The sequence below is a fragment of the Amborella trichopoda genome, chromosome 3 (genome assembly GCF_054954075.1).
Source record: "Amborella trichopoda isolate Santa Cruz 75 chromosome 3, AtrichopodaSantaCruz75HAP2 v2.0, whole genome shotgun sequence".
NCBI classification, from domain to species: Eukaryota; Viridiplantae; Streptophyta; class Magnoliopsida; order Amborellales; family Amborellaceae; genus Amborella; species Amborella trichopoda.
This window is the reverse complement of record NC_142338.1, coordinates 47,153,243-47,181,217: the sequence shown is the minus strand read 5'-3', so window position 1 is coordinate 47,181,217 and position 27,975 is coordinate 47,153,243. Positions and strand designations below refer to the sequence as shown.

General features: G+C 31.9%; 1 protein-coding gene across 2 annotated transcripts; it reads right to left on the bottom strand.

The window, feature by feature from the left end:
- Window positions 1–25: 25 nt before the first annotated feature.
- Window positions 26–10,083, bottom strand: LOC18443861 (AMP-dependent synthetase and ligase family protein). 2 transcript variants are annotated; one of them, XR_002282541.2, is made up of 6 exons: window positions 8,782–10,083; window positions 2,442–2,631; window positions 2,154–2,307; window positions 1,707–1,774; window positions 1,001–1,103; window positions 26–244 (listed from the first exon to the last, which is right to left on the bottom strand). XR_002282541.2 is itself a non-coding variant. In XM_011628702.3 (6 exons), the coding sequence occupies exons 1-6, from the start codon at window positions 9,835–9,837 to the stop codon at window positions 131–133; spliced, it is 1,677 nt and encodes a 558-aa protein (XP_011627004.1). In that variant the 5' UTR covers window positions 9,838–10,083; the 3' UTR covers window positions 26–130. The 2 variants fall into 2 exon arrangements, 1 of the variants encoding a protein (XP_011627004.1); XM_011628702.3 differs by having other exon boundaries at window positions 2,154–2,299.
- Between the last annotated feature and the right edge of the window lie 17,892 nt (window positions 10,084–27,975).

The following is a 27,975-nucleotide window of genomic DNA, read 5'->3' as shown; positions in this document are numbered from 1 at the left end:
CTAGCGGTCCACATAGTAATATATATTTTATATGTGGGTGGCACCACCAACACAGAGTTTCCATTAATTTTAAACAACACTCCAATGAATATAGCAGTGTCAAAACACTTAAATCTTGTATCATGTCTCTTTAGTATTTAGATACACAAGATACTCTCAGCTTTTTTCGAAGAACTTTTCCTGCTGTTGACCTTGGAATGGAATTCACGAATACCACCTTCCTCACCTTCTTGTATGGTGCAACCTAGAGAGAGAGAGAGAGAGAGAGAGAGAGAGAGAGAGAGGGGCAAGGCATAAGTTAAATGTGCAATGCTTCATCAAGTGTTGAGCATTATAAAGAGTATGTCATACAGTAAGTAATAAGTATCATAAAATGTCCATAAATGCACAGCAGAGAGAGAAATTTTTGCTCTTTACAACCATCTGCTCAATTATGTGAGCAACCCTGAATTCCATGACATGATATTTTGATTTTAATTACTCTAAATCTTGGTCTAGAATGACCGAACTCCTTCCTCAAAACTCTTTTCTTTATAGATCTCAAAACTTCCCAAGTATATGTAGAATGTAGATTCATAAAGAGAAATACCGTCCATTTTACTGCATTTCTGAATCTTTGGAATCATCTTTCAGTCCCATGCATAATCAATTTCTTTATGAAAAATGAAATTCTTAGGAGTCTTCCACACGGGAAAGTAAATAGTGATTCAATGGACTATGTATGCTCACATATCATTGGCGTCATCAGGTCCAATTACAACAGATGGTAATGGAGAGAAACCCGTTGACGGGTCCCATTATCTCTCCATCATCGTCCATCACTGTATTGGACAACTATGACCCCAGTGGACTATATGGGTCCTGATCATGCTATATTTTCCCATTTAATATAATAGGGAAAAATACAAATGCCACAAGTTTGAATATATTCTAGTAGATAAAACATGCAAGCAAATCCTAAAATTTCATTATATTGTAATAAATAATGACACAAGTTCACCTGTGCTGCCACAAAGTCGATTACATCTGCCTCCGATAAGTTGCTGCCTATCGACCTCTTGACAAATGCCACGGGTATTTCTCCGGTTTGTTCATTAGGAATTCTAAAAGAACAGAAATAAATAAATTAAAATTAAGAAATAACAACTCTAGGAATGTAAATACATACATGCATATATTATGTATCTAAGTACGTTTGGAAGACGTAACCATAAAATTGAAACTAAGAATATTACATAATACATAATATATGTATGCGTATTAAAACAGTACAAACATGCATCATGTATCTACTTTTGTGAAAATATATGAATCAATGTATATATTATGTATCTATGTATGTTGGAAAACGTAAAAATAAAATTGAAACTAAGAATATTACATAATACATACATATATGTATGCATACTAAAACAATACAAACATGCATACATAAATCATGTATCTATTTATGTGAATATATATGAATCAATGTATGCCTACACATCTAAAGGTTAATACAATCAAATTGGTAAATAAATATTCTATTTATTTATAATTTAACTTATGTTTTTAGGTGGTCAGGGTAGCAGAGCACCACAATATACATCTTAAGTTTTATTCCTATCATAAGTAGGTGACCACTTCCCAGCAGAACTACCCCAAAAAAGAAAGAGATGAATAAATGTTTTAAAGAGCTAAATGCATGTCATTGATAATGTGCTAACCCTGCTACTGCGGCATCAAGAATCTGTGGATGTAAGATTAGTATGGCATCCAAATCAGCTGGCGCAACCTGCAATCACAAGTTTAAAACCATTGCAGAAATCAATGAAACCACCATGGAATAAGACATTGGGCCCGATTGGTTAGTTGTTGAGGAATTGCAACACTACATCCCAAATTCAGTTTTTACCACCGAACTACCCAGAGAGAGAGAATCTCTACTACCTAGAGAGTGAGAGAATCCGTACTACCTTTAGAATTAGAAGGAAATAGCAAATTGGCAATGAGAATGTAATGAATGTTGGGTGAAAGAGAGTGTGCGAGAGAGAGAGAGAGAGAGGAGTCATGATTGTTGTATGTGTGTGTGTAAAAGAGAGAGAGGAGTCATGATTGTTGTGTGTGCGAGAGAGAGAGAGCGAGTGGGGGAGAGAATTTTTGGAAGACTATACCTGAAAACCGTTGCATTTGATAATATCTTTCAAGCGATCAACTATATATAAATAGCCATCCTTATCGAAATAAACAATATCCCCTGTATGTAACCAACCCTCCTTGTCAATGGTCGACAATGTCGCTGTATGGCTATTGAAGTACTCTGCATGGCTACCACAAGAAATCAGATAACAAAATTAACTGGCAGAAACAAGCCCTTCCTACCTCTATATACAAGTGTGGAAACACTCTCTTCCCCCAAGCATGGAAACTGTGTTTTGTTGATAGATGATGAAGGCATTTACCTTTCATTATGCCAGGTCCACGAAGCCACAGCTCACCGGTTTCTCCAGGAGGTAAGCATGAGCCTTGTGCACTATCGACTACTTTGGCTTCCATATTAGGGGCTAGCAATCCAACAGAGGAATACTTTTTCACTTTTGCATTAGTGGTACCCCGAAACCCAACTGCGGTTGTCTCAGTCATCCCATAGCCCTATTTCCACAATTCATTGAAACTTGTCACAAGAGAAGTAGCAAAGGGATAATCACAATTCTAAGTGCTCTTCCTCATCTGGCACATAGTTAATTATCTAAGCATCAGTTCCTTGTTGCATCTTATTGATTTGCAGGTAAGGTATTCTCAACCTTAGTAAAATAAAGACATAATATTGATAAAAGTAAGGTTTCTAGAAATAAAATGCTCACTGGAAGGATCAGAGCACCTACAACCCTTTTGAAGAGGTGCAATGAAGATTAGATCAACCAGAAGTAGCTATGAAAAAGAAAACCTTTAAAGACCACAACATTATGGTCATTTTTCAAGTCATAGTTTTGGTAAGATGTATTTGTGAGAAAACAGTGGCATTCTATTTAACTAATAAAAACAATTTAAACAGTCCCATCCCCAAAGATTGCAAAATATTCAGATAAATTAATAATCTCTTTGAATATGCCTATCTTTATGTTCTGCTAAAAAAGAAAAAAAAGGGATGGTACACCCATATGCATGTCAAGGAAATTTACCAATGAAGTAAACACATATCCAGAACCAGATCTATACGCGATATTGTGTTGTTCCCAAATATCCTAATCTACATCTTCAAAGCAACTAGCTGTATTTGCTTATCAAAATAGATGTACATCCTTTTTCCTCGATGTAACAAATTTGAGCAAATCGCTGAACAGAAATGGCATGTTAGGAAACATGTCTATAAAACAATTAAAATGGCGATGACCAGAATTTGAAGTCCAAATTCGAGTCAATCCCAAAGTTACCACTACTAACATTGAAAAAGTAGTAGGATGGCACAACATATCCCAGTCGACTGTCTCTGTGCAAGCAAAATCCTGCATAAGTTGTTCATCATAAAAAATGTTGCTCCTATTTGAATAAAACCATTAAAAGTGTTACATAAATGAACTCAGGGATCCCCACATTAACAGCTGTAAGCCAATCTCAACTAGTGAGGAATGGAGTTTAGGAGATAAAGTGGGAGCAATTACTGATGATAAGGTCTGATAATATGAGAACCAAGTAACAATTACCAAAAGGAATACTTAGAAATAAAAAAAGCCTAGAAGAATGGATTTCATGAAGCTGATAAATTATGTTGGATTGAAGATGGGTGCGTTATAACACAAAGTATGAACTCTTTGTGTGGGGCCTCCTAAAGATTAAGTAGAAGAAACAACTTACAAACAGTTGAACAAATCAGTGTTACCAGAAATCTAAGGAACCAAGGATGTCCTATTCAAATGATAGAACTAGCCATATAACTGAAGCACAAATCATAGACTAATTAACACACACACAAAATCGAACTGGAACGGTTAACCGGACATGCAGCTGGGAGCGGTTTGAATCGGAACCGGACTAACGGGGGTAGTTAACCGGTCAAGTAGATTTTTTTTTTTTTTTAAATGGGTCAAAAACCCCCTCCCAAAAAAATAAAATAGAAAAACTTAGATTAAGTGTATAATATCTGATTGCATATATTTATCTTACCAAAAAAAAATTCAAACAACCTTTTATAAATTAATACTTGAATATTATGGTCTTGTACATGATCCCAAGCAGGTCACATAAATCTTTTTGTTTCCTAGATTAGAATATTCTTTGAAGATTGTTTTGTCGTGTAACATCTTCTTCCAAGAATTAACATATTCATCCCATACCTTACATGAAAAACTTTCTAGTGTCTTTTGTACAAAAATCGCTCACATTAGGAATGAAAATTTATCCACTTTTTGCAAATATCAAAAGTAGCTTGATGCTATAAAATCAAATAAAAACACCAACTAATTAAGACATGAAACAAAAAGGACTTTTTCCATATAGTTAGATAAAGCACAATTCATACAATGCTTTTTCGATGAAGTTAAATAAGGCGTACTTCATAAAAAGTACATCTCATGAGATGCAACAAAACGAAAATCAATGCACAACACAATGATATGTTCTATTGTTCTTATATGTATCTACCCTATATATATATCAGTGTGTTGTGCATTGATTTTATCAAAAAATAAGAACAGTAGAACAAATAATTTTATCAAAAAAAAAAATTATTAAAAAAAAATAGAAAACCACTTCCCATATTTGTCATAAAACATAATTTTATTAAAAAACCAAAATTTAATGGAAAAAATAATTGTATTAAGAGCAAAATGGAAAAACACTTCCCAAATTCATCATAAAACATAGTTTTATTAAAAAACCATAATTTTATCAAAAAATAATTTTGCTAAGCAAAATAAAAAAAACACTTCCTATATTCATTAAAAAAACATATTTTTTATTAAAAAACATAATTTTATCAAGGGTGCGGTTTCTATGAGGTTGTAACCTTAAACAATCCAATTAAGGCGCACCTTAAAATTTTATCATAACATGTAATTTTGTAGTAAAAAATTCTTAGTGTTATCTTAAAATCTATTTTCATGCCTAATTAGAAAATTTAAAATCCAAAAATGGTTAAAATCAAGTAGATTTATAAATATATGAAAATCTTGAAAATAGACGCTCTAAATAATGTGTTGCAAGATGCACTATTTCCGGGACTCAAAAACATTTTTTTTTTTCATATTCATACATCTTGATGTTGAGATGATCGATTAGATTTTTCAACATTAAGAAAAACATTTCCGATAGATTTTTGAGTTGCATCTATGATTCTACATTTTAAGGTTGCAACCTTATTAAAACTTTTCCCTTTTATTAAAAAGATATTTTTATTAAGAAATATAGAAAAGCTTGCTAAAAAATATATATTTTATTGAGCAAAATGATTTTTTTTTTTAGAAAAATCATCATCTCATAAACCCATAAAATCGAGCAACATTTGGAGCAAGAAACGACCGTCAATGTTCTGATAATCGAAAAAATCAACGCATATGCATTGTAAAGGCTTCGATCTTCTTTCAAATGCTCCAAATCTCATAAAAAATTATTCGGTATTTTGGATTTGATTGATAAAAATGGCGGACATTTCAGATCTATGCAATTTTCATGACCTCGTGCAAAAACAATTCATACAAAACAATTTAATCAATCATAAATAAACATACCAATTTTATTTGAGATATGAAACCTCAATGATCGAAGTCCATAACTCAATTTGATAAAAAAAGACCAATAAATGGATAAAAAATCTGTGTTTTTGGATCCAATACAGGTTCTCTGAACAGCAGCATTTTTGGTAAAACTCAACCCTTGATCATTGGTTTTATGAGCAAATTAAAACTTGAATCTAGTAAATACTTCAAATAGAAATCAAACCCCTCAAATTTCTTTAATATCCATTAGGTATTGAGGAGATTATTGAAAGAATGGCCGAAATTTTCAAAAACCTAAAAAATCCGCCATTTCAATCCAATAAAATCTTTTTTTTTTGTTGTTTAAATCCAAATTAATTGTTTGAATTACTTGTTTGATATTAATTATACATTAAAACACGAAAAAAACAAAAAAATGGCCGCAAAACGAATAAAAAATAAGTGAAAATTTGGGTTCACAGTTTTCCCCCTACATATAACGGCCCTTATTTTAAAATAACACTGGTATGTATACATTACCGTTATTTACTTAAAAACACCGTTATATCGGCGAACTGGTCCGGTTAGCTAAAAACTGGTAGGTTTGAAGGCCGGTTCGACCCCTAAGTGGCCGGTTTTGGGCTGAAATTTTTTTGATGTTATCACCTAGGCTACTAGACACACGAAACCGGCCCTAAGCGGACTTGAAGCCCTAGCGGTTATGATCTAACTGGTCTGTTTTTCTAACACTGGGTGCCACTGTTCAAATGATAGAACTAGCCAAATAACCGAAGTACAAATCATGGACTAATTAACACACACACAAACTCTAAACAACTGATGAGGTCACAACGTAAATTTTTAGTGTGTGAGGGTATTTTGCCAACTGAAGGCATAATAGTAGTATACTGTAATTTTGATGAATTTAGTCTGACTGGTGGTGGATACTTCCCATACACTGGTTGCATATATTGCTTCTAAGTGATTAATTTGAAACAGTGTTCAAGAATCACCAACCAGGATATGGAATTAGCAATTCAGATCGGATTTGGTGGGGGACCAACTCTTCCTTTATGAAACAGTCAGATTCATGGGAATAGCCCGGTTATGTCAAACACCTGGGGGTGATTATATCAGTAGAATCAATGATCAAAGGTCAAAGAACCAGGCCACTCCTACCCAATTCAATTTTTAATATTTTCCATTTTGAATATTTTATTATTTTTTGGTCAAACGCCACTGTAATCACCGATTCAGATTGACACAGTGGAGGGCCAATCCAACACCCGTGTTTGGGTTTTAAATGCCAATCTGAAGAAGTGACAAAGAATGCGGACATCATTCCCAAACATCCACTAAGTTCTGTCAAGAAAATGTAAATTTTCACAAAGGAACTACATACACACACCACAATAAAATGATTCGGTCAAAAGAGAAAAACACATACTCATTGATATGTTTAATGTCATGGTTATCATCATCAATTCCAAACTCCCTCCTAATTTGTGTGGAAAAGCCTCAGTGTCTGCATGCTAAGTCCTCTGCTACACCATATGAATAGCAACTCCATGTTCTAAGTCCTCTGCTACACCATATGAACTTTGGAAAGACATATAACGTAATATAGGTTTCCTCAAGGTTTGGAGTTGCCTGGCCCATGTAAGACTCCTTGACCTTAAGTGGACTAAGCCCTAATACTGAGGTACTTTCGCAGGGTGTGTTGAGAACAACAAAGTCTACAGATTTCTTAACCTAGACACAAATGTAATTTTGACGTCTAGAGATGCAGAACTTTTTGAAGATATTTTCATGGGTGAGCAGGATTAGGAATATTGAGATAAGCGTATAAAACATAGGCATGAGAAGCATGATGGTCATGAATACTTAAAACTTAGGAGAAGTAAAAGAGCTAGGAAACAGACTTCGGACTTGACATTTATGCATATCTTCTTGAAGAAGAAGCTAGAAGCCTCTAAGAAGATCTGTCATTGTGATATCCTCCATTTTGAAGGGAAGCAGCATAATATGAGATGGACTCCATAATGGTCAATATAACTTCGGAGCTGTGAGATTACCTCCTCTTTCAAAGGCTTTAGGCTGCAAATGGGTTTCCAAATGAAAGTAAGAGGATGGTAGCATTGAGATTATCAAAGCAAGGATTGGTTATTAATGGTTCAAACAGATAGAACGTGCAGATTTCTTTGATATCTATGCACCAGAGGTTAGGATAACTACCAGATGCGTACTACTGCACTGGCTTTGCTATACCTTCTAAAGATTCACCAAATAGATGTTAAAACATCATCCCTAAATGATGAACTATATATATATATATATATATATATATATATATATATATAAGCAGAGTGAACATAGAAGGCAAATCAATTGGATGACTATGTTTTCATAGGCCTCTACTGAGCATAAAACTCAGAAAAGATTTCATAGTGCTTCACTAGGCTTAATTGTATCTTGGGGGTTTATTCACGAGGACCTGATCGCGTTCAGGGATATCCAAGTCAGGCTTGAAAACAGAGAGCATCCTGTGCCTATTGGTTTGTTGCTGAAGCAAAAGATCAAGTCAGTTGTTCAAGAAAAGTTCAGGTTTTTGGCTAATTTACAACCTTGTATTCATATTGAACCTTGTTTTCACTCTTACAACCTTGTATTCAAGAAAAGTTCAGGTTCAAGAAAAGCCCGAACTTTGAACTCAGCATTGAACCTAGTTTTCACTCTTACAGATAATTAAGAGCCATATGCTCAAGATCAATGTTGTGGTTTTCTCTATATTTTGCACTTATTAAGAGGTTAATAGTTTTCACTGCAGTTAATACCCCAGGATAGAGGAAAAACCTCTGAAACATGGCTTTCGGAGACCCAAAAGCCAAGGTAAACACCAAACCAACATTTCTTTGGAAAAGAAACAACTGGACCAAATATCAAAATGCCCCTTATTTGAATCTATTGTACATTCTTGTTGAATAACCCAACATGATACGTAGTTACATACATCACAATACATAAAGTTCCAAGACAAGTAATTGTAATAGCAGTCATAGAATGAACAACAAGAAGAAAGAAGAAATTAACCAATAGAGAAGTCCTTTACCTGTCCGAGTTCAACATGAGGGAAAACCTTGAGAAACTCATCTATAGATTTCTTGCTTAGTGGAGCCGCTCCACTCACTACTTGCTTTAGGGAACGAAAACTATAATTGTCCATTTTGCCAATTTTGGTGAGAGAAACCACTAAGGATGGAACAGCAGGGATATGCGTGACTCCATACCCAGAAATACATCTAGCCATTTCTCTCTCGTCAAATTTATGCATAATTACAATCTTAGAACCTAATGAGAGCAAACCAGAGGCCAGAAGAACAAGACCATAGATATGAAACATGGGTATCACATCCAAATAAACAGTCTCCCAACCCATGTACTCATTCTCACACAACGACGCTTCAAACCTTACAAAAAGTTCAACTGTAGATATCAAATTCCGATGTGTAATGGCAACAACTTTGCTTGGGCCAGAGGTACCCGACGAATTTAGCAGCACCGCAATATCATTCTGGTTAATTCTAGGCCTTGTTGCATGGATGGGATCACAGGACAAAACCCAATCAAAAGAAACCACTTTTGAGGAGCCTGAGCATGAAATTTTCTCTTCCTTTCCTCTAACGAAATGTGAGCTTTTCTCCTCATGTTCTCTCACTAAAACAACTGGAATACCAGCTTTTTCAAGTTTTCCCAAGTATTCACTAACAGTAAAGGCAAGAACAACATTACAGTATTTAATCTGTTTCATAATCTCATTAAAAGTACTAAGAGGATTCATAGGGGTGGCAATGGCACCTGCAGAGATGATGCTTAGAAAAATGACAGGAAAATATGCCATATTTGGTAAGAGCATCAACACCACCTGACCTTGAGAGACCCCAATTTCATGGAGCCCCGAGGCAATGGATTTCACCATATGTGGCAACTGTGTATAACTGATACTAAACCCAGTCGAAGAATCTATCAAAGCTGTAGTTCCATGGTGTTTATGAGAGAGAAGGAAGGAAGTCGCATCCACAAATGGATCTTTTGGGAGGTCAACAGGTGAGAATGTGCTTTTATAAACACCATTTTCATCAGAATACCAGTTTTTGGAAGAATCCATCAATAAAAAAAATGGGTTTTTCTTGGGTTTAATCACTTGGTATTGTGCAGGACTGAAATGGTAATGGGATGCATATGGTTTACAAATTTATAGAGATTAGTGAGAGAATGATACAGGAACAGGGGAATGTGCAGAGATAAAAATCTATGGAGTTGGGAGTACAGAGATATAAGGATATATGAAGACAAAGAAGAATGAACTGTAACTGTTCAAAAGAAAAAAAAGAACTGGTAGATGATTTTCAAATTTAGAAGGGTAGAAAGATATTGAAAAATATATGAAATTGGGAATGCAGTCTGAGAATGATATATGGAGACAAAGAAAAAATAATGATTCATGAACTGTTGATGATTTCCAAATTTAGGAGGGTATAAAGAGAGAAGGAAATTGGTTTTATTGTGTGGAGAGAGAAGGGATATGTTAAGGCAGAGCAGAAATAGCAAGAAGTAGGCGCCATTTTTTAAGGAGACAAATAGGGGAGTTGCAGTTTTAAGCAAAGCGTTGAATTTGAAAGTTTCTAAAATTTCTGTACAGCACATGGTGTCTGTTTTCCATTTTGTGTGAATATAAAGACCTCCATCAACCGTCAGACGTTAAGCACTGACGGTTGTGAAGCGTGCTTGGACTGGAGAATGAAGCACCAACTGTCCCTTTCAACATCTAATGGTTAAGGGACTCGTATGCATATATCTACACAATGTAAATCACATTATATTTCTTAAAAGAAAAAGTTTATATAGAGCCGAGGCTTTAAACAATCAAATCAGAGCCCACCTAAAAATTTTCATTAGAAGAAATTCATTTGATGCCTAAATATCATCAAATTGATCATATCGGCATCAAGATGCATGAACATGAGAAAAAAAATGGATTCAAGTTTTGGAAATAGTGCATCTTGTAACGTATTTTTTGGACCGTTAATTTGCAAGTTTTGATAGATCTACATTGTTTTTGAAGTTTCAAATTTTATAAATAAAAATAAAATTATATTTTAAGGCTATCACAACTATTTTCAATATTAAAATTATATTTCTCGATACTATTTGAAGGTGTGCTTTACTTTGATTGTTTAGAGCCTCAGCTCTATACAAACAGTACCTTATCTTGAAAGGGTATTATAATATCATGAGACTATTTATCTTTTCTTAGGTCACACATACTCTAGGAAAATTGTTTCATGTGGCGGGGACTGCATTTCTATATTTGCGGTTGAAGTATAAAGCATACATCTTAAAGATGGATACAAATAGGTGGTCCATCTAATAACAATTGAAATAAGAGTAATGATCCTATGAGACCTCAAGAGATCATCATTAAATTTGGTACAAATATCTAGAAAAGAGGGACTTGATTTTTCTAGAGATCTATGCCAAATTTAATAGTAATCCTTTGGGGTCCTACACACATGAGTGTGAGAGGGTCTCAAAAGGTCATTTCTCTTAAATAAATAGTTCAATTTTTTTTATATAAAATTATAATTTATATATTTTAAAATTTATTTCGTTTTTCATCTTCGTTAGAGATTACATGTCCTTAAAATTTAAGTCAAAACATCCATCTTAAAAATAAATTTTTAATAAGTGACTCATTTCTGCATGGACTCATAAAAACAATGTCCTTACTTCTAACTATTAGATGTTGAATTGGGTAGATTTTTAACTATTAGATGTTGAATTGGATAGATTTTTTTTTTTTAAAACTATGAGTCTAGTCAATGATATGCTCATAACCACCCAATTTGAAATCTAAAGGACATAAATTATTGTGACCCCCTTGTGTTAAAAGTAAATGTTCTCTTTATATACTTTTCTATATATATATATATATATATATATATATATATATATATATAGTGGTTTCTATAAGGTTGCAACCTTCAACAATGCAATTAAGGCGCACCTCCAAATTTTATCATCAATGTAATTTTGGAGTAAAAAATTCTTAGAATTATCTGAAAATCTATATGCATATCTAATTATAAAATTTTAAACTCCAAAAATTTTTAAAGTCAAGTAAACCTATAAGTATATGATAATCTTGAAAATGGACAGTCTAAATAATGTATTGCAAGATACAATATTTTTGGGACTCATTATCTTTATATATATATATATATATTCATACATCTCGATGTCAAGATGATCAATTAGAGGGTTTTTCAACATTAAAAAAATATTATCTAATGGATTTTTGAGGTGCATCTGTAATTCTACATTTTTAAGGTTGCAACCTTATATAAACTTTTCCATATATATATATATATATATATATGGATCATGTCGGCCCACGAGCTGCTACAATGGTAGCCAACCCGATCCAATGGTCACGACCTCATTAACTATTTGAATTTTTATTTTTTTTACAAGTCCAAATCACTTGAAAATTTGAGTGTCAGCTCACGAGCTAACAGCTACAGTGTCAACCAACGGCACAGATTCAATATGGGCCTGATCCAATGGTCATGATCTCATTTTCGATTTGAATTTTTACTTTTATTTCTACAAATCAAAATCACTTGAAATTTTGAGTATCTATTTTTAAAAAATAGGAAAATCTAATAAAAATATAATTAAAAAAATATCAAAAAAAATAGATTGCTCCAGATATCCCTAAAAAACTTTAGGGGTATTTTGGTTAATTAATATTTTTTGAATTATTTTTTAAATATTTTTATTAGGTGCTCCTTGATGAGAAGAATAAACGTCTAAAATTTCATGTGATTTGGATTTGTAGAAAAAAAGAAATCCAAATACAAAATAATGTTGTAACCATTAGATCGACCTAGATTGAATCTGAGCCGTGTTGGCTGACACTGTAGCTGTTAGCCTATGAGCTGATAGGATACCCTTAAAGTCCTCAACATTTTTTGCCACTAAATACCCTTGAATTGTAATACTAAATTTTTCAAGTGGAGGCATTTTTTGTCATTTAAAAGGTACAATGGATATTTTTATAAAAAAAATAATGGCATTCTATTAGTAGTTAAAAAATAATTAATACATCTTGAGGGTGATGTAATGGTCCACTATTTTTAATAAATGCTTTTATTTCTATTAAAAATTTCTATTTTATCCTTGTCTAATTACTTAATATACTTCTAGAAAAAAATTACTACACTATAGGATAAGGGTATCTAAGTGTTAAAAAATGTTGAAGACTTTTAAAGGTATATACCACTACGTGGTGTAGCTTAACAAAACCCCCACACACACACACACACACACACACACACACACACACACACATATATATATATATATATAATAAAGTAATCTTTCTTGCCGAGTCAACTAATCCAGCATTCTTGACTGAATGAATAAAAGTATAAATATTTTTAATATGTTTATCTATGGATTCAGAAAAAATTAAGACATCATCAATATAAACTATCATAAATTGATAATAAGCATTAAAGACATCATTCATTATTTTCTGAAATTTTGATGGAGCATTTTTTAGGCCAAATGGCATTACATTCCATTCATATTGTCCGAAAGGTACATTAAATGTTGTTTTATATTTATCTTTTTCTTGAATTTGTATTTGCCAATATCCTAATTTCATATCGAATTTGGAAAAGATACAAGCATTGGCTACTCTATCTAATAAATCCTTTTTATTGGGGATAAGATATCTAATCCATTTTAATACTTTATTGAGGGGTTTATAATTAATGACTAATCGAGGAACTCCTCGTTCCTTTTCAGCATTTTTAGTGACATAGAAAGCTGCACAACTCCATGGTGATGCGCATGGTCTTATTAACTTTTTTGTTTGGAGATCAGTAATTTCTTTTCTATACATATCTAATACGGTAGTATTCATTTGTATTGGTCTAGCTTTTGTAGGTATTTGTTTTTCATCAAATCCAGGTTCATATGGTAGACTAATATTATGTTTTTTCTTTTCCAAAAAGCATTGGGATGCTCACTACAGATAGAGGTTTCAATTTGTTGTTGAATTGATTGAATCTTTTGTTGGATCAAAGGATTCTGAATTTGTTCTTCTATATATTTATTTTTAATTATTTATTTTAAAGTATAAAGAAATTTTTCTTTATTATGTAATTGACTTTTTACGCTATTGATTTCCTTTAATTTTGGTTTATGGATAAAATCAAAGTGTATTGGTACATTTTGATAATTAGAAGATATTCCTGTTTGATCTATTGATAAGGGATATAGTAATGTAAGGAACAGGACTCCAAGAATAACCGCTTGGCTTAGTCCTTTGACCATGATAAATGGTGTATTGATACATTGTTGATTATTACAAACAGAAGCATTTGATAATTTATAATTGATAAATAGTCTACTGTCATCTGCAGTATTTAGGATCTGAGTTGTTTTGTCAAAATATTTTGTTGGTACTAATCCTTCATTGATGCAATTAAGGTCAGCACCTGAGTCTATTAAAGCTGATGTTTGAAACCTATAATCTTCTGCTACTATTATAGTGACTTGAACAAACTATTTTTGAATTATGATTTTATCTATCAGATTTACAGAAGGAGTTGTTATCAGAAGTGGTTTAGCTTCTGAGGTTTATGGTATCTCTTCCGATGGATCATGACTATATGTTGTAATAAGATGGTTGAATTCGAGTTCATCTGTATCTGAATCTTGATGAGATAAATTTTGTAATTCTAAAGTTTTAATTATATTTTTTAATTGGTGAACCTCTTTTTGGACTTCTTTAATTTCATGTTTTAGGTCTGAAATAGAAAGTTCTTTTTGTTTAGTAATATGTTGTTCACTTACTCTTTTCATAATAGAGGCAAAATTGTATTCATCAGGTGTTTTACTAATAGAAGGTGTTTTTGCTTTTGTTTTAGTTAAAGTAATAAACTTAGTGATTACAGATCTTTTTTCTTTTGAATCTGTAATTTTCTCAATAAGATCTAAGATCGGATTATCTTCTTGGGTAAGCATATAAAGATTATGAGTAGGTATAGGATAAGTGCAATTAGATTCTTCCATTGGATGTGATGATTCGGTAGCTGTAGAAGAATCTGAAGAATCAGATGACTCCGTTCATAAAAGGTCGTCATCTTGTATGTTTCCTATATGTGATTCAGTAGAGTCTAAGGATATGGAATCATAATTTATTATATTATATAATTTTGATTTAATTGATTCATCTAAGTGTAATGATTCTATTTTCTTTTTTAATTTGCATTGGTATTTGTAATGACCTACTTTTCCACATTTGTAACATACTAAAAGTTTTCTTTTATTTTTAGTATTTGGAGAGAATTTGTTTATAAATTTTTGCTTGGACTTTTTATATTGTTTATGTACTTTATTGGTTTTAGATTTATATTTGTCTTTTTTGTATTTTTTCTTTTTCTTGTATAACTTTTCAAGTTTATTTTTTCTATCTAAATGGTATCCAAATTGTATTTGATTTCTCTATATTTGTTTGAAATAATATAGTTTGATCCATTTTGTCAACTTGCATAATATTAGGACAGAAAGTATTCATTACTTTATGATAAATTTGGTATACTATTGCTAAATTCTGAGAACCATGTATCATATTGAATCGATGAGTTTTTAAATTAATAGTTAATATATCTAATATATTTGGGTCTGTTAAAGAAACAGAAAATTTTGGAAAGTAATTAAAATATATGGGTCCACTACATAGGCTGGATTCTACCATGCCTAGGAGTGAATCTGCGAACTTATTGTGTCTTGTATCTCTTAGGCATACAAGCACTGAAGTGTTTAACCCTAGACGGGTTAAAGGTTTAATGGCTATTTGGATTAATCCAATGTGCAAATATTTATAATTATTTTCTTTATGTTTGTCAATAATTTTTCTTGATAATAATTGAAAGTCTTCCTGGTTTTGGATTACAGATAGACTTTTTTCTACTATTTTTATAGTATAAACTAATTTGAATTTGAATGATCCTTTCTGATAAATATCTTTTATTGGTACCTTAGAAATATTCCAATTTTGGATATGATGTTCAATATCATTTATAATGATCTCTTCTTTATTTTTAACTCTTAAGGTTTGAGATTGAGTTGCAGTATTACCTTTAAGATTCCTAATTAAATTTGTCATCTGTAGGTTGCGGATAATGACAATCTGGACGATCAAGGGTCCAACGTGTTCCCCTAAGCGGCTCTTCCTGGCCTTGGCGGGTACTTTGCATAGACTTTTCCTTTCGTCTCTTGCCTTGACTCTCGGACCAACTTTCTGGGATGTAAATTTAAGTAGGTTTCTACAGTAATATTGTAACTTTTACTCTTAGTAGTTTACTATTTTTACTGTATGGCTCTGATACCATTGAGTTTAAGATCAGTACATAGTAAAATCAAAAGCGGACAGGATAGCCTGCCAGCGAGCAAATATTTGTTTTGCAACAAGATTTTGAACATCTTTTTGCAGAATATCTTTAGCAGCTTTGCAATCAGTTCGAATAAGAAATTGTTGATTGAGAATATCACTTTGAAATTTTGTAACACAATGGACTATGGCAAGTAATTCTTTTTTGACCATATAATAGTTTTGTTGGGTTGGATTCCAAGCTTTAGAGGTATACCTGGGTAGTTGTTCATGACCATCAATACGTTGTTTGAGAATACCTTCCAATCCCAATTCGGATGCGTCACATCAATTATTTTGAAAGCAGTAGGATGAGGAAGAGAAAGGCAAACTAGGGTTTTGACTTTTTGTTTGATTAGTTGAACTGCTTTAGTATGAATATCCGTCCAAGGTGGAGGATTCTTTTTTAATCTATTATGTAAAGGCTTAGCATCCATAGCAAGATTGGGATAAAAATCACTAATATAGTTTAAGCATCCTAAGAACCTTTGAAGTTCTTTCTTATCTAGTATTTGGTCAGGAAATTTATCAGCAAACTATATGGATCGATCTATGGATATTAACTGATCCATTAAGGTTTTATTATTTTCACAGATATGGAATTTATTTTTATTTAATTCTGGAGGTGGTTTAAACAAAACTGTTTTAGGAGTTATTCCCTTAGTTTGAGGAGTAACTAAGCGTTATATATGTTCTGCTTGTTTTCCTAGAGATTGCATATATAAATTGGTATTACAGTCACACATGCTAGGTATAAAGGAAAGGAGGAAAAGATAGAACTTGGAACTCAAAGTGAATTAGTGTAACCTGGGATGCATGAGCTATGAGGTCAGGATAGCTGTTGTATAGCAGAGTATCTTCGGGGGGAGAGAACAGAGAAGTAGAGAAGTAGAGAAGAGATGAGAGGGGAGAGCTTCAGGGACCTGAGAAGAGAGGGGAACTTGTTCGACCTGAGATTGTGAAGGTCAAAGGTGGTTTTTATAGGCGGAGTGAGGAAACTTAAGGACGAAGCAAAAAAAAAAGAAGATGCCTTTGATGGGACAGAAAGAGGAGAGAAAAGAGATAAAGTAAAAGGTCAGAACAAAAGAGAAAAAACAAAACCAAAAAGAAAAAGCAAATAGTATTTTTTGTCGGGAATAGGACAAAATGGCATCTTGCAATAGTATCTTTTTTGTCTTCTTGTGTCGATAGGCTTTGTCATTTTGCTTGAGTGGCTATAGTCTCCTTTTGTCTTATATGTCGGTGTGTACAGGGATGGTATCCTTGACTAGTACTCCTTTTTTTCACCCGTGAATTTTTGCAGGGGGCAATACTGACGCCAACGACGATTCACCACTATCACTTGCACTACAGCTCTTTGCAGCTAATAAAAATAATACTCTGTCCAATCCACCTACTCTCATGGGCTCTCGTAGCAATTCTTCTCGCAATGAGAAACACCCTCTGACAATAATATCATTTGAAGGTGATAACCCGCCCTTGGCAACCCTTTCACCTTCTATTTCTCCTATTCACCAAATCACTTATCCAGAGACTAATACATCCACTCCCGCCTATACTCCAGCGCAATCAAAACCAAACCAAAGGCCTAATCTTCCTAAATCTGCATATATTGAAAGAACATACCTTATGGATATTACCATCAATGACCACCATACGAATATGGACCCTATCAAACTTGCTCCACTATACTTGATAAACCATTTGAATCCAACCAATGGAGTCAAAACTCGAGAGTACTATGAAGCAATCTTTATGGAAACAGGATCTATTTTTGTTGTCCATTATTACCAATAAATACTAGAGTAATTGCATATTCGAAAATCCAGATCAAAAAATTACTTTCTTATGATGAGTGGGGTTGCAATCCTGCTCAAGGTAAAAAACTACATAATCCTGATTTTTCGTACAAATACTACAAGTATGCCGAATACATAGAAGCATGGCATAAAATGTTTTTTTACCAAAATCCAAACAATACTCATAGTTGGTATATTCAGTTTCGTTTACCCATTTTCGAAAGGTTCCCCAATTGGTTTAAAAATTGGTTTTTAGTTTGGAGATCAACGACTGCAATTTTACCACCTGCTTTTCAAAAAGTGCAGGAACAATTCGTGACATTTAATAATAGTGATGATAATACAGATAATCACTTCTACATTGTTGCACTATATCAACTCCCATAGATTATGAAATGGGAATACTCAATCTCTGTCAATAATATAGCCGACCATACCTATATTCCAAGACTGGGCAAAACCATCTCGGTTAAATGGTGGGACATCTTTAATATGGATCCCACAACCATAGTTCTCAAAAGAATACCTCCACAAAAACCCATATATAACCCAAATTCAAGTGAACATAATACAGCCAATACTTCATTTGACTTCCCTACATATTTAAGAAATATGTTCCAATCAAACCCGAATGCTTCCAAAGAAACATTGGAACAACAAATGAAGGAAATATTTGCAGAAGCAGGAAGAAAACCGGTCTCATCAGATGAGACCGTACAATCCTCACCAGCACACAAATATATATATATATATATATATATATATAAAGTTGATACTTTACTTTTTGTACAAGGAGATTACAATCATTATTAATCGTTAAATGTGAAATCATGAGGATGGGTAATTGAGTAGGCACAAACTCCAAAATAAAATTTCTTTAATGTTGTATCCAATGTTTAAAAATTCGACACTCCATATCATAATCGCCTGATCCAGATTAAGAATCGTCCTGACCGTTTCAGATCTAATAATATATTCGTACTGGTTCTGTCAATAATGGACTGAAATAGTACTGGTTCTGTCAATAGTACTGGTTCTGTCAATAATGGACTGAAAATAGTACTGGTTCTGTCAATAGTACTGGTTCTGTCAATAATGGATTAAAAATAGTACTAGTTCTGTCAATAGTACTGGTTCTACCAATAATGGACTGAAAATAGTACTGGTTCTGTAAAAAATGGACTGAAAATAGTACTGGTTCTGTCAATAGTACTGGTTCTGTCAATAATGGATTGAAAATAGTACTGGTTCTGTCAATAATGGACTGAAAATAGTATTGGTTCTGTAAAAAATGGACTGAAAATAATACTGGTTCTGTCAATAATGGACTGAAAATAGTACTGGTTCTGTGAATAGTACTGGTTCTGTCAATAATGGATTGAAAATAGTACTGGTTCTGTCAATAGTACTGGTTCTGTCAATAATGGACTGAAAATAGTACTGGTTCTGTCAAAAATGGACTGAAAATAGTATTGGTTCTGTCAATAGTACTGGTTCTGTCAATAATGGATTGAAAATAGTACTGGTTTTGTCAATAATGGACTGAAAATAGTACTGGTTCTGTCAAAAATGGATTGAAAATAGTACTGGTTCTGTCAATAGTACTGGTTCTGTCAATAATGGACTGAAAATAGTACCGGTTCTGTCAATAGTACTGGTTCTGTCAATAATGGACTGAAAAATTGTAAAAAAAAAAAAAAATTGAGTGCAGTTTGTATAGAGCCAAGGCTCTAAACAATCAAAATAAAGCCTACCTTCAAATAATCAAACTAAGTCAAATTCCTCGCCCCTAAAAAAAACCCATCACAAACAAAATCCATTGGGATTGATGTAAAGAGGATTACCCCACCCCCCATCAAAATGCATCTCATCTCTCCCTCTCCCTCTAAAACAAAACCCAAAAGAAAGATAAAAGAGCAGGAAGCTTTAGAAGCATGAACTTTGAACGGCGTGGCAAGCAGCAATCCATAGAGAGCGTGTGTGTATCTCACAACTGAAGGAGAAGATCGAGGAACTGGTCCTTTCTGAGGGGTTGGGTTCCAAAAGAGAACGGAGGTCCTCATCCTTTTCCTCCTCCCCGTAGCTTTGTAGCCCCCTTCCATTGACCCCTCCGTCTCTCTCTGTCTGAAATCAAAGTGTTTATCTATTTGTTACCCCTTTTCTCTTTCTTTCTCATTTTTCTCTCTCTAGAATCAAAGAACAGCCAGCTCTATATACAATGTTACTGCAAAAATTGATAAAATTTTGACCAGAAAATGGAGAATTTAGATTTGGTTTAGACTGTTATTGCAAAAATAGATAAAATTTAGACAAAAAAATGGAATATTTAGATTTGGTTCGGTTAGATATGATTTAGAGAGGGGAATTTTTTGGAGAGACACCATGGCTGAGCCTGCTGCATTAAAAGAGGGTTGGCTGGATTTCGGGACATCAAATAGCTATTAGGTCCACTAGTAAATTGGAAAATAAACGCCCGAGGACAAAGGGGTGCGCTCCCTGTAATTTGAAAACACAATGTTCCCATTTTTTACCAAAAATTGCCTCTTTGTGTTTACTGGTCAAAGGGGTTTGGCTTGAGCTAGAACACATGCACACCTTCTTATGTGTGTCAGAGAGATAAGAGTTTTAAAAAGAGAGATGGAGTTTGGGTTTTAGAAGGAGATAGAGTTTTAGAAAGAAAAAAGAGATAGAATTTGAGTTTGAAGGAGAGAGATGGAATTTTGAGAGAGAGATGGAGTTTGGGTTTTAAAGAGAGAAAGTTTTGAAAGAAAAACGATGATGTGAAAGAGAAATGGAATTTTAGATATATATATATATATATATATATATATATATATATATAGTCATTTAATAAGTTGTTGAAGTCAATAATACATGGTTAAAAATGTTTAGAAGGTTGGAAGATATAAAAGGTAGGGTCATTTTGCTTATAAGAAATATTTTCAATTCTTGAGACTCATGAGATATAGAAGTTAAAAATAAAGAATAATAAAATATTTTTCCATTTGTTTTCTCTCTCTTCCAATAGTCCATTCCATTTAAATTTCCCTCTCTCTTTTTTTTTTTTCTCTTTAGAGCCTGTTCTGCAAAACTTATTTCACCTAGCTTATTTTATAAGTCAGGATTCCTAAGTTAATACAAAAAAAAAAAATTGAGTTAAATATATTTATTTTTTGTCATGAGTTGCATTTTAAGTTTCATTTTGATTATAAAATGAAATCAATAGACAACAAATACTCAACATAAGATAGATTCTTAGTATTTACATACTTTTGATATAATAATAAGCAATCATAATGCAATTGTCAATTGTTTTCTTTAGGAATCTAAAAAACTAGATTTTTGAAATACTATAGTAATGTTTTGAAAAAAAAATTTGAATGAGACCAGCTGATTCGACCAATTCTCCGATCCAGACTACCGATCCACCGATCGAATACGGTGTAAGGCGGTGGCCGATCCAGGTCACCGATCTATTTTTTTAAACCATGGTTATATCATATTTCAAGCTGTTGGATTTCACTTCCAATAGCCAAGAGCAATTGTGACCTCCTTGGGTCTAAGCAGATTAGCAAATCGATGAATATCAAAAAAATCGACTCACCACAAAATCAGACTTAAATTGATTTTAGTCCAAAACATCTATCAAAAGAGGAGAGAGAGAGAGGAAAACCCATTCAGTGAGCATTACCAGTTGTTGTCCATAATCACCGCTAATTAAAATCATAAATAAAAAAGATTACTTTATAAGATCACACAAAATAATATAAGTTCAACACTTCAACCAATCCAAATCAGAAATAAAATAAAATTCAATGAAAAAAAATATGAATTTTACATAGTTATTTTCCACAATAGATATTGAAGTCTGCAACCATATTCAATGAAAAAACCATAAAAAACCATACCTTTATTTTTTTTATTTCTTTAAAAAAAAACACATACCTTTACTATGCAACCACAACTTCGAAGAATAATACTTGGGATAAAGTTTATTTTGTACGAGATAAACCCTAGCAAAGCCAAAGCAAAACCCAATATTTGGGAAAACACTTTTTTTGGCAAGGAATGTATTTTTTTGGAAAAAAATAACACAATTTTTTATGTTAGATAAATATGTAAATTTCTAAAAAAAAAAGAGGAAAAACTTATTTAGCTTTCAAAAAGAAATTGTTCTGCATGCAATAAAAAATCATAATTTATTTTGAAAAAGTGAACATAATACGCTTCTTTAGGTTAGAAAAAATAGAAATTTCACAAAAAAAAATGTATATAGCTTTAAAAAAGAAACATTTTTGCTAGTTTGGATAAAACACACAAATTTCACAAAACAGGAAAAAGATATATAGTTGTAAACAAGAAACTTTTATGCAATCAATAAAAAGAAAGTTTTTTTGAACCCTTTGAAAAGAGTGAACATAAGACGATTGTTTAGGTTAGATAAAAATGGAAACTTCGAAACAAGGGAAAAGGTATATAGCTTTCAACAAGAAACTTTTTTGCAAACAATAAAATGAAAAAGGTTCAAACTTTTTTGCAAACAATGAGCAAACAATAAAATGGAAAAGGTTTTTTGAACTGTATTTTGAAAAAGTTAATAAAACACAATTTTTAGGATAGATAAAAAATAGAAACTTAAAAAAAAAAGAAAAAGATATATAATTTTTAACAAGAAACTCTTTTGCAATCAATAAAACGAAGGCATTGTCAATAAAAAGACCATTTATCTTTTATACATAAATTTCGCAATCATTCTTGTCCTTTAAATTTCAAAATGGGTGGTTGTAAGAGTATCATTAAATAGACACAAAGTTTCAAAGAAAAAAAGTATCCGACTAGGTGAGTTACTCCTTGCTTTTCGGTGAGTTTACCGGTCAAGGGTTTAGCTTGAGCTAGAACACTGGCACACCTTTTTATGTGTGTGAGAGAGATAAGAGTTTTAAAAAGAGTGAGGGAGTTTGGGTTTTAGAGAGAGAAAGAGAGTTTTAGAGAGAAAAAGAGATGGAAATTTGAGTTTGAAGGAGAGAGATGGAGTTTTGAGAGAGAGAGAGATAGAGAGATGGAGTTTGGGTTATAGAGAGAGATGGAGTATTGAGGGAAAGATGATGTTGTGAGAAAGAAAAGGAAATATATATATATATATATATATATATATATATATATATATATTCTTTGCATAAGTTGTTGAGGTCAATAATACATGGTTAAAAAGGTTTAGAGGGTTGGAAAATATAAAAGATGGAGTCATTTTGCTTATAAGAAATATTTCTAATTCTTGAATCTAGTGAGATATAGAAGTTAAAAATAGAGAATAATAGAATATTTTTCCATTTGGTTTCTCTCTCTCCCAATAGCTCATTCCATTTAAATTTATCTTTCTCACTTTTTTTTCTCTCTAGAGCCTATTCTACCAAACTTATTTCATATAGCTTATTTTATAAGTAAAGATTCTTAACTTAATACAAAATAAAAAATAAAAAAATTTGAGTTAAATATATTTATCTTGCTTATTTTATAAGTCAAGATTCTTAAGTTAATACAAAAAAAAAAAATTGAGTTAAATATATTTATTTTATGTCATGAGTTGCATTTTAAGTTTCATTTTGATTATAAAATGAAATCAATAGGCAATAAATACTCAACATAAGACAGATTCTTAGTATTTACATACTTTTGATATAATAATAAGACAGATTCTTAGTATTTACATACTTTTGATATAGTAATAAGAAATCATAATGCAATTGTCAATTGTTTTCTTTAGGAATCTTAAAAACTAGATTTTTGAAAAATTATAGTAATTTTTTGAAAAAAAATTTTGAATGAGACCGGCTGATTCGATCGATTCTCCTATCCAGACCGCCGATCCACCGATCCAATACGGTTTAAGGCGGTGGCCGATCCAAGTAACCGATCTGTTTTTTTAAACCTTGGTTATATCATATTTCAAGCTGTTGGATTTCACTTCCAATAGCCAAGAGCAATTGTGACCTCCTTGGGTCTAAAGCCGATTAGCAAGTCGATGAATGTCAAAAAAATCGGCTCACCACAAAATCGGACTCAAATTGATTTTAGTCCAAAACATCTATCAAAAGAGGAGAGAGAGAGAGATAGAGAGAGAGGAAAACCCATCCAGTGAGCATTACCAGTTGTTGTCCATAATCACCGCTAATTAAAATCACAAATAAAAAAGATTTTAAAAGATCACACAAAATAATATAAGTTCAACACTTCAACCAATCCAAATCAAAAATAAAATAAAATTCAATACAAAAAAAAATGAATTTTACATAGTTATTTTCCAAAATATATATTGAAGTCTTCAAGCATATTCAATGAAAAACCATAAAAAACCATGCCTTTATTTTTTATTTTTTTAAAAAAAAAACTCATACCTTTACTATGCAACCACAACTTTGAAGAATAATACTTGGGATAAAGTTTATTTTGTACTAGATAAACCCTAGCAAAGCCAGGGCAAAATCCAATATTTGGGGAAACACTTTTTTTTGGCCAGGAATGTATTTTTTTGAAAAAAAAAAACCCAATTTTTTATGTTAGATAAATATATAAATTTCAAAAAAAAAAAAGGAAAAATTATTTAGCTTTAAAAAAGAAACTGTTCTGCAAGCAATAAAAAATAATAATTTATTTTGAAAAAGCGAACATAATACGTCTCTTTAGGTTAGAAAAAATAGAAATTTCACAAAAAAAAAAAATGTATATAGCTTTCAAAAAGAAACCTTTTTGGTAGCAATAAAATGAAATTTTATTTGAAAAAATGAATATAACCTAGTCTTTTAGTTAGGATAAAACACAGAAATTTCACAAAAAAGGAAAAAGATATATAGTTGTCAAAAAGAAACTTTTATGCAAGCAATACAAAGAAAGTTTTTTTGAACCTTTTGAAAAGAGTGACCATAAGATGATTGTTTAGGTTTGATAAAAATGGAAACTTCGAAATAAGGGAAAAGGTATATAGCTTTCAACAAGAAATTTTTTTGCAAACAATAAAATGAAAAAGGTTCAAACTTTTTTGCAAACAATGAGCAAACAATAAAATGACAAAGGTTTTTTGAACTGTATTTTGAAAAAGTGAATAAAACACAAATTTTAGGATACAAAAAAAATAGAAACTTCAAAAAAAAAAGAAAAAGGTATACAATTTTAACGAGAAACTTTTTTGCAATCAATAAAATAAAGGCATTGTCAATAAAAATACTATTTATCTTTTATACATAAAGTTCGCAATCATTCTTGTCCCTTAAATTTCAAAATAGGCGGTTGTAAGAGTATCATTAAATAGACACAAAGTTCCAAAGCAAAAAATTATCCGACTTGGTGAGTTACCCCTTGCTTTTCGGTGAGTTTACCAGTCAAGGGGTTTAGCTTGAGCTAGTACAGAGGCACACCTTCTTATGTGTGTGAGAGAGATAAAAGTTTTAAAAAGAGAGATGGAGTTTGGGTTTTAGAGAGAGATAGAGTTTTAGAGAGAAAAAGAGATGAAATTTGAGTTTGAATGAGAGAGATGGAGCTTTGAGAGAGAGAGATGGAGTTTTGAGAGAAAGACAACGATATGAGAGGGAAATGGAATTTTAGAGAGATATATATATATAGTTATGTCATAAGTTGTTGAGGTCAATAATACATAGTTAAAAATGTTTAGAGGGTTGGAAGATATAAAAGATAGAGTCATTTTGCTTATAAGAAATATTTTCAATTCTTGAGTGTCATAAGATATAGAAGTTAAAAATAAAGAATAATAAGATATTTTTCCATTTGTTTTTCCTCTCTCCAAATAGTCCATTCCATTTAAATTTTTCTTTCTCTCTGGAGCCTATTCTACCAAACTTACTTCATATATCTTATTTTATAAGTCAAGATTCTTAACTTAATGCAAAAAAGAAGAAGAGTTAAATGTATTTATCTTGCTTATTTTATAAGCCAAGATTCTTACGTTAATACAAAAAAAAAAACTCGAGTTAAATATATTTATTTTATGTCATGAGTTGCATTTTAAATTTCATTTTGATTGTAAAATGAAATCAATAGAGAACAAATACTCAACATAAGATAGATTCTTAGTATTTACATACTTTTGATATAATAATAAGCAATCATAATGCAATTGTCAATTGTTTTCTTTAGGAATCTAAAAAACTAGATTTTTGAAAAATTATAATAATTTTTTGAAAAAAAAATTTGAATGAGACCGGCTGATTCGATCGATTCTCTGATCCAGACCGCCGATGCACCGATCCAATACGGGATAAGGCAGTGGCTGATCCAGGTCACCGATCTGTTTTTCTAAACCTTTATTATATCATATTTCAAGCTGTTGGATTTCACTTCCAATAGCCAAGAGCAATTGTGACCTCCTTGGGTCTATAGCAAATTAGCAAGTTGATGAATATCAAAAAAATCGGCTCACCACAAAATCGGACTTAAATCAATTTTGGTCCAAAACATCTATCAATAGAGGAGAGAGAGAGATAGAGAGAGAGAAGAAAACCCATCCATTGAGCATTATCAGTTGTAGTCCATAATCACCGCTAATTAAAATCATAAGTAAAAAAGATTACTTTAAAAGATCACACAAAATAATATAAGTTCAACACTTTAACGAATCCAAATTAGAAATAAAATAAAACTCAATACAAAAAATATGAATTTTACATAGTTATTTTCCACAATGATATTGAAGTCTGCACCCATATTCAATAAAAAAACCATAAAAAACCTTGCCTTTGTTTTTTATTTTTTTTAAAAAAAACTCATACCTTTACTATGCAACCACAACTTTGAAGAATAATACTTGAGATCAAGTTTATTTTGTACGAGATAAACCCTAGCAAAGCCAGGGCAAAACCCAATATTTGAGGAAACACTTTTTTTGGGCAGTAATGTATTTTTTTGGTAGAAAATAACACAATTTTTTATGTTAGATAAATATATAAAATTGTTTTAAAAAAAGGGACAAAATTATTTAGCTCTAAAAAAGAAACTTTTCTGCAAGCAATAAAAAATAATAATTTATTTTGAAAAAGTGAACATAGTACGTTTCTTTAGGTTAGAAAAACTAGAAATTTCACAAAAAAAAAAAAAATGTACGTAGCTTTAAAAAACAAACCCTTTTGCTAGCAATAAAATGAAATTTTATTTTAAAAAATGCTCTTTTAGTTTGGATAAACAAAGAAATTTTAAAAAAAAGGAAAAAGATATATAGTTGTAAACAATAAACTTTTATGTAAACAATAAACTTTTATGCAAGCAATAAAAAGAAAGTTTTTTTGAACCTTTTGAAAAGAGTGAACATAAGACGATTGTTTAGGTTAGATAAAAAAGGAAACTTCGAAACAAGGGAAAAGGTATATAGCTTTCAACAAGAAACTTTTTTGCAAACAATAAAATGAAAAAGGTTCAAAGTTTTTTGCAAATAATGAGCAAACAATAAAATGAAAAAAAGTTTTTTGAACTGTATTTTGAAAAAGTGAATAAAACACAATTTTTAGGATAGATAAAAAATAGAAACTTCAAGAAAAAAGAAAAAGGTATACAATTTTTAATGAGAAACTTTTTTGCAATCAATAAAACGAAGGCATTGTCAATAAAAAGTCCATTTATCTTTTACACATAAATTTCGTAATCACTTTTGTCCCTTAAAATTCAAAATGGGTGGTTGTAAAAGTATCATTAAATAGACACAAAGTTCCAAGGCAAAAAATTATCCGACATGGTGAGTTACCCCTAGCTTTTCGGTGAGTTTACCGGTCAAGGGGTTTAGCTTGAGCTAGAATACATGCACACCTTTTTTATGTGTGTGAGAGAGATAAGAGTTTTAAAAAGAGAGTTGGAGTTTGGGTTTTCGAGAGATAGAGTTTTAGAGAGAAAAAGAGATGGAATTTGAGTTTGAAGGAGAGAGATGGAGCTTTGAGAGAGAGATGGAGTATGGGTTTAAGAGAGATGGAGTTTTGAGGGGAAGACGATGATGTGAGAGAGA

What these genes read in the sequence shown, in the direction of transcription:
- LOC18443861 (XM_011628702.3), bottom strand. Translation starts at nt 9,837, where the DNA reads ATGGATTCTTCCAAAAACTGGTATTCTGATGAAAATGGTGTTTATAAA. An exon ending in TGGACCTGGCATAATGAAAG is followed by an intron (nt 2,300 to 2,441) that starts GTAAATGCCTTC and finishes GTAGCCATGCAG; the next exon opens with AGTACTTCAATAGCCATACA. An exon ending in TCAAATGCAACGGTTTTCAG is followed by an intron (nt 1,775 to 2,153) that starts GTATAGTCTTCC and finishes TTGTGATTGCAG; the next exon opens with GTTGCGCCAGCTGATTTGGA.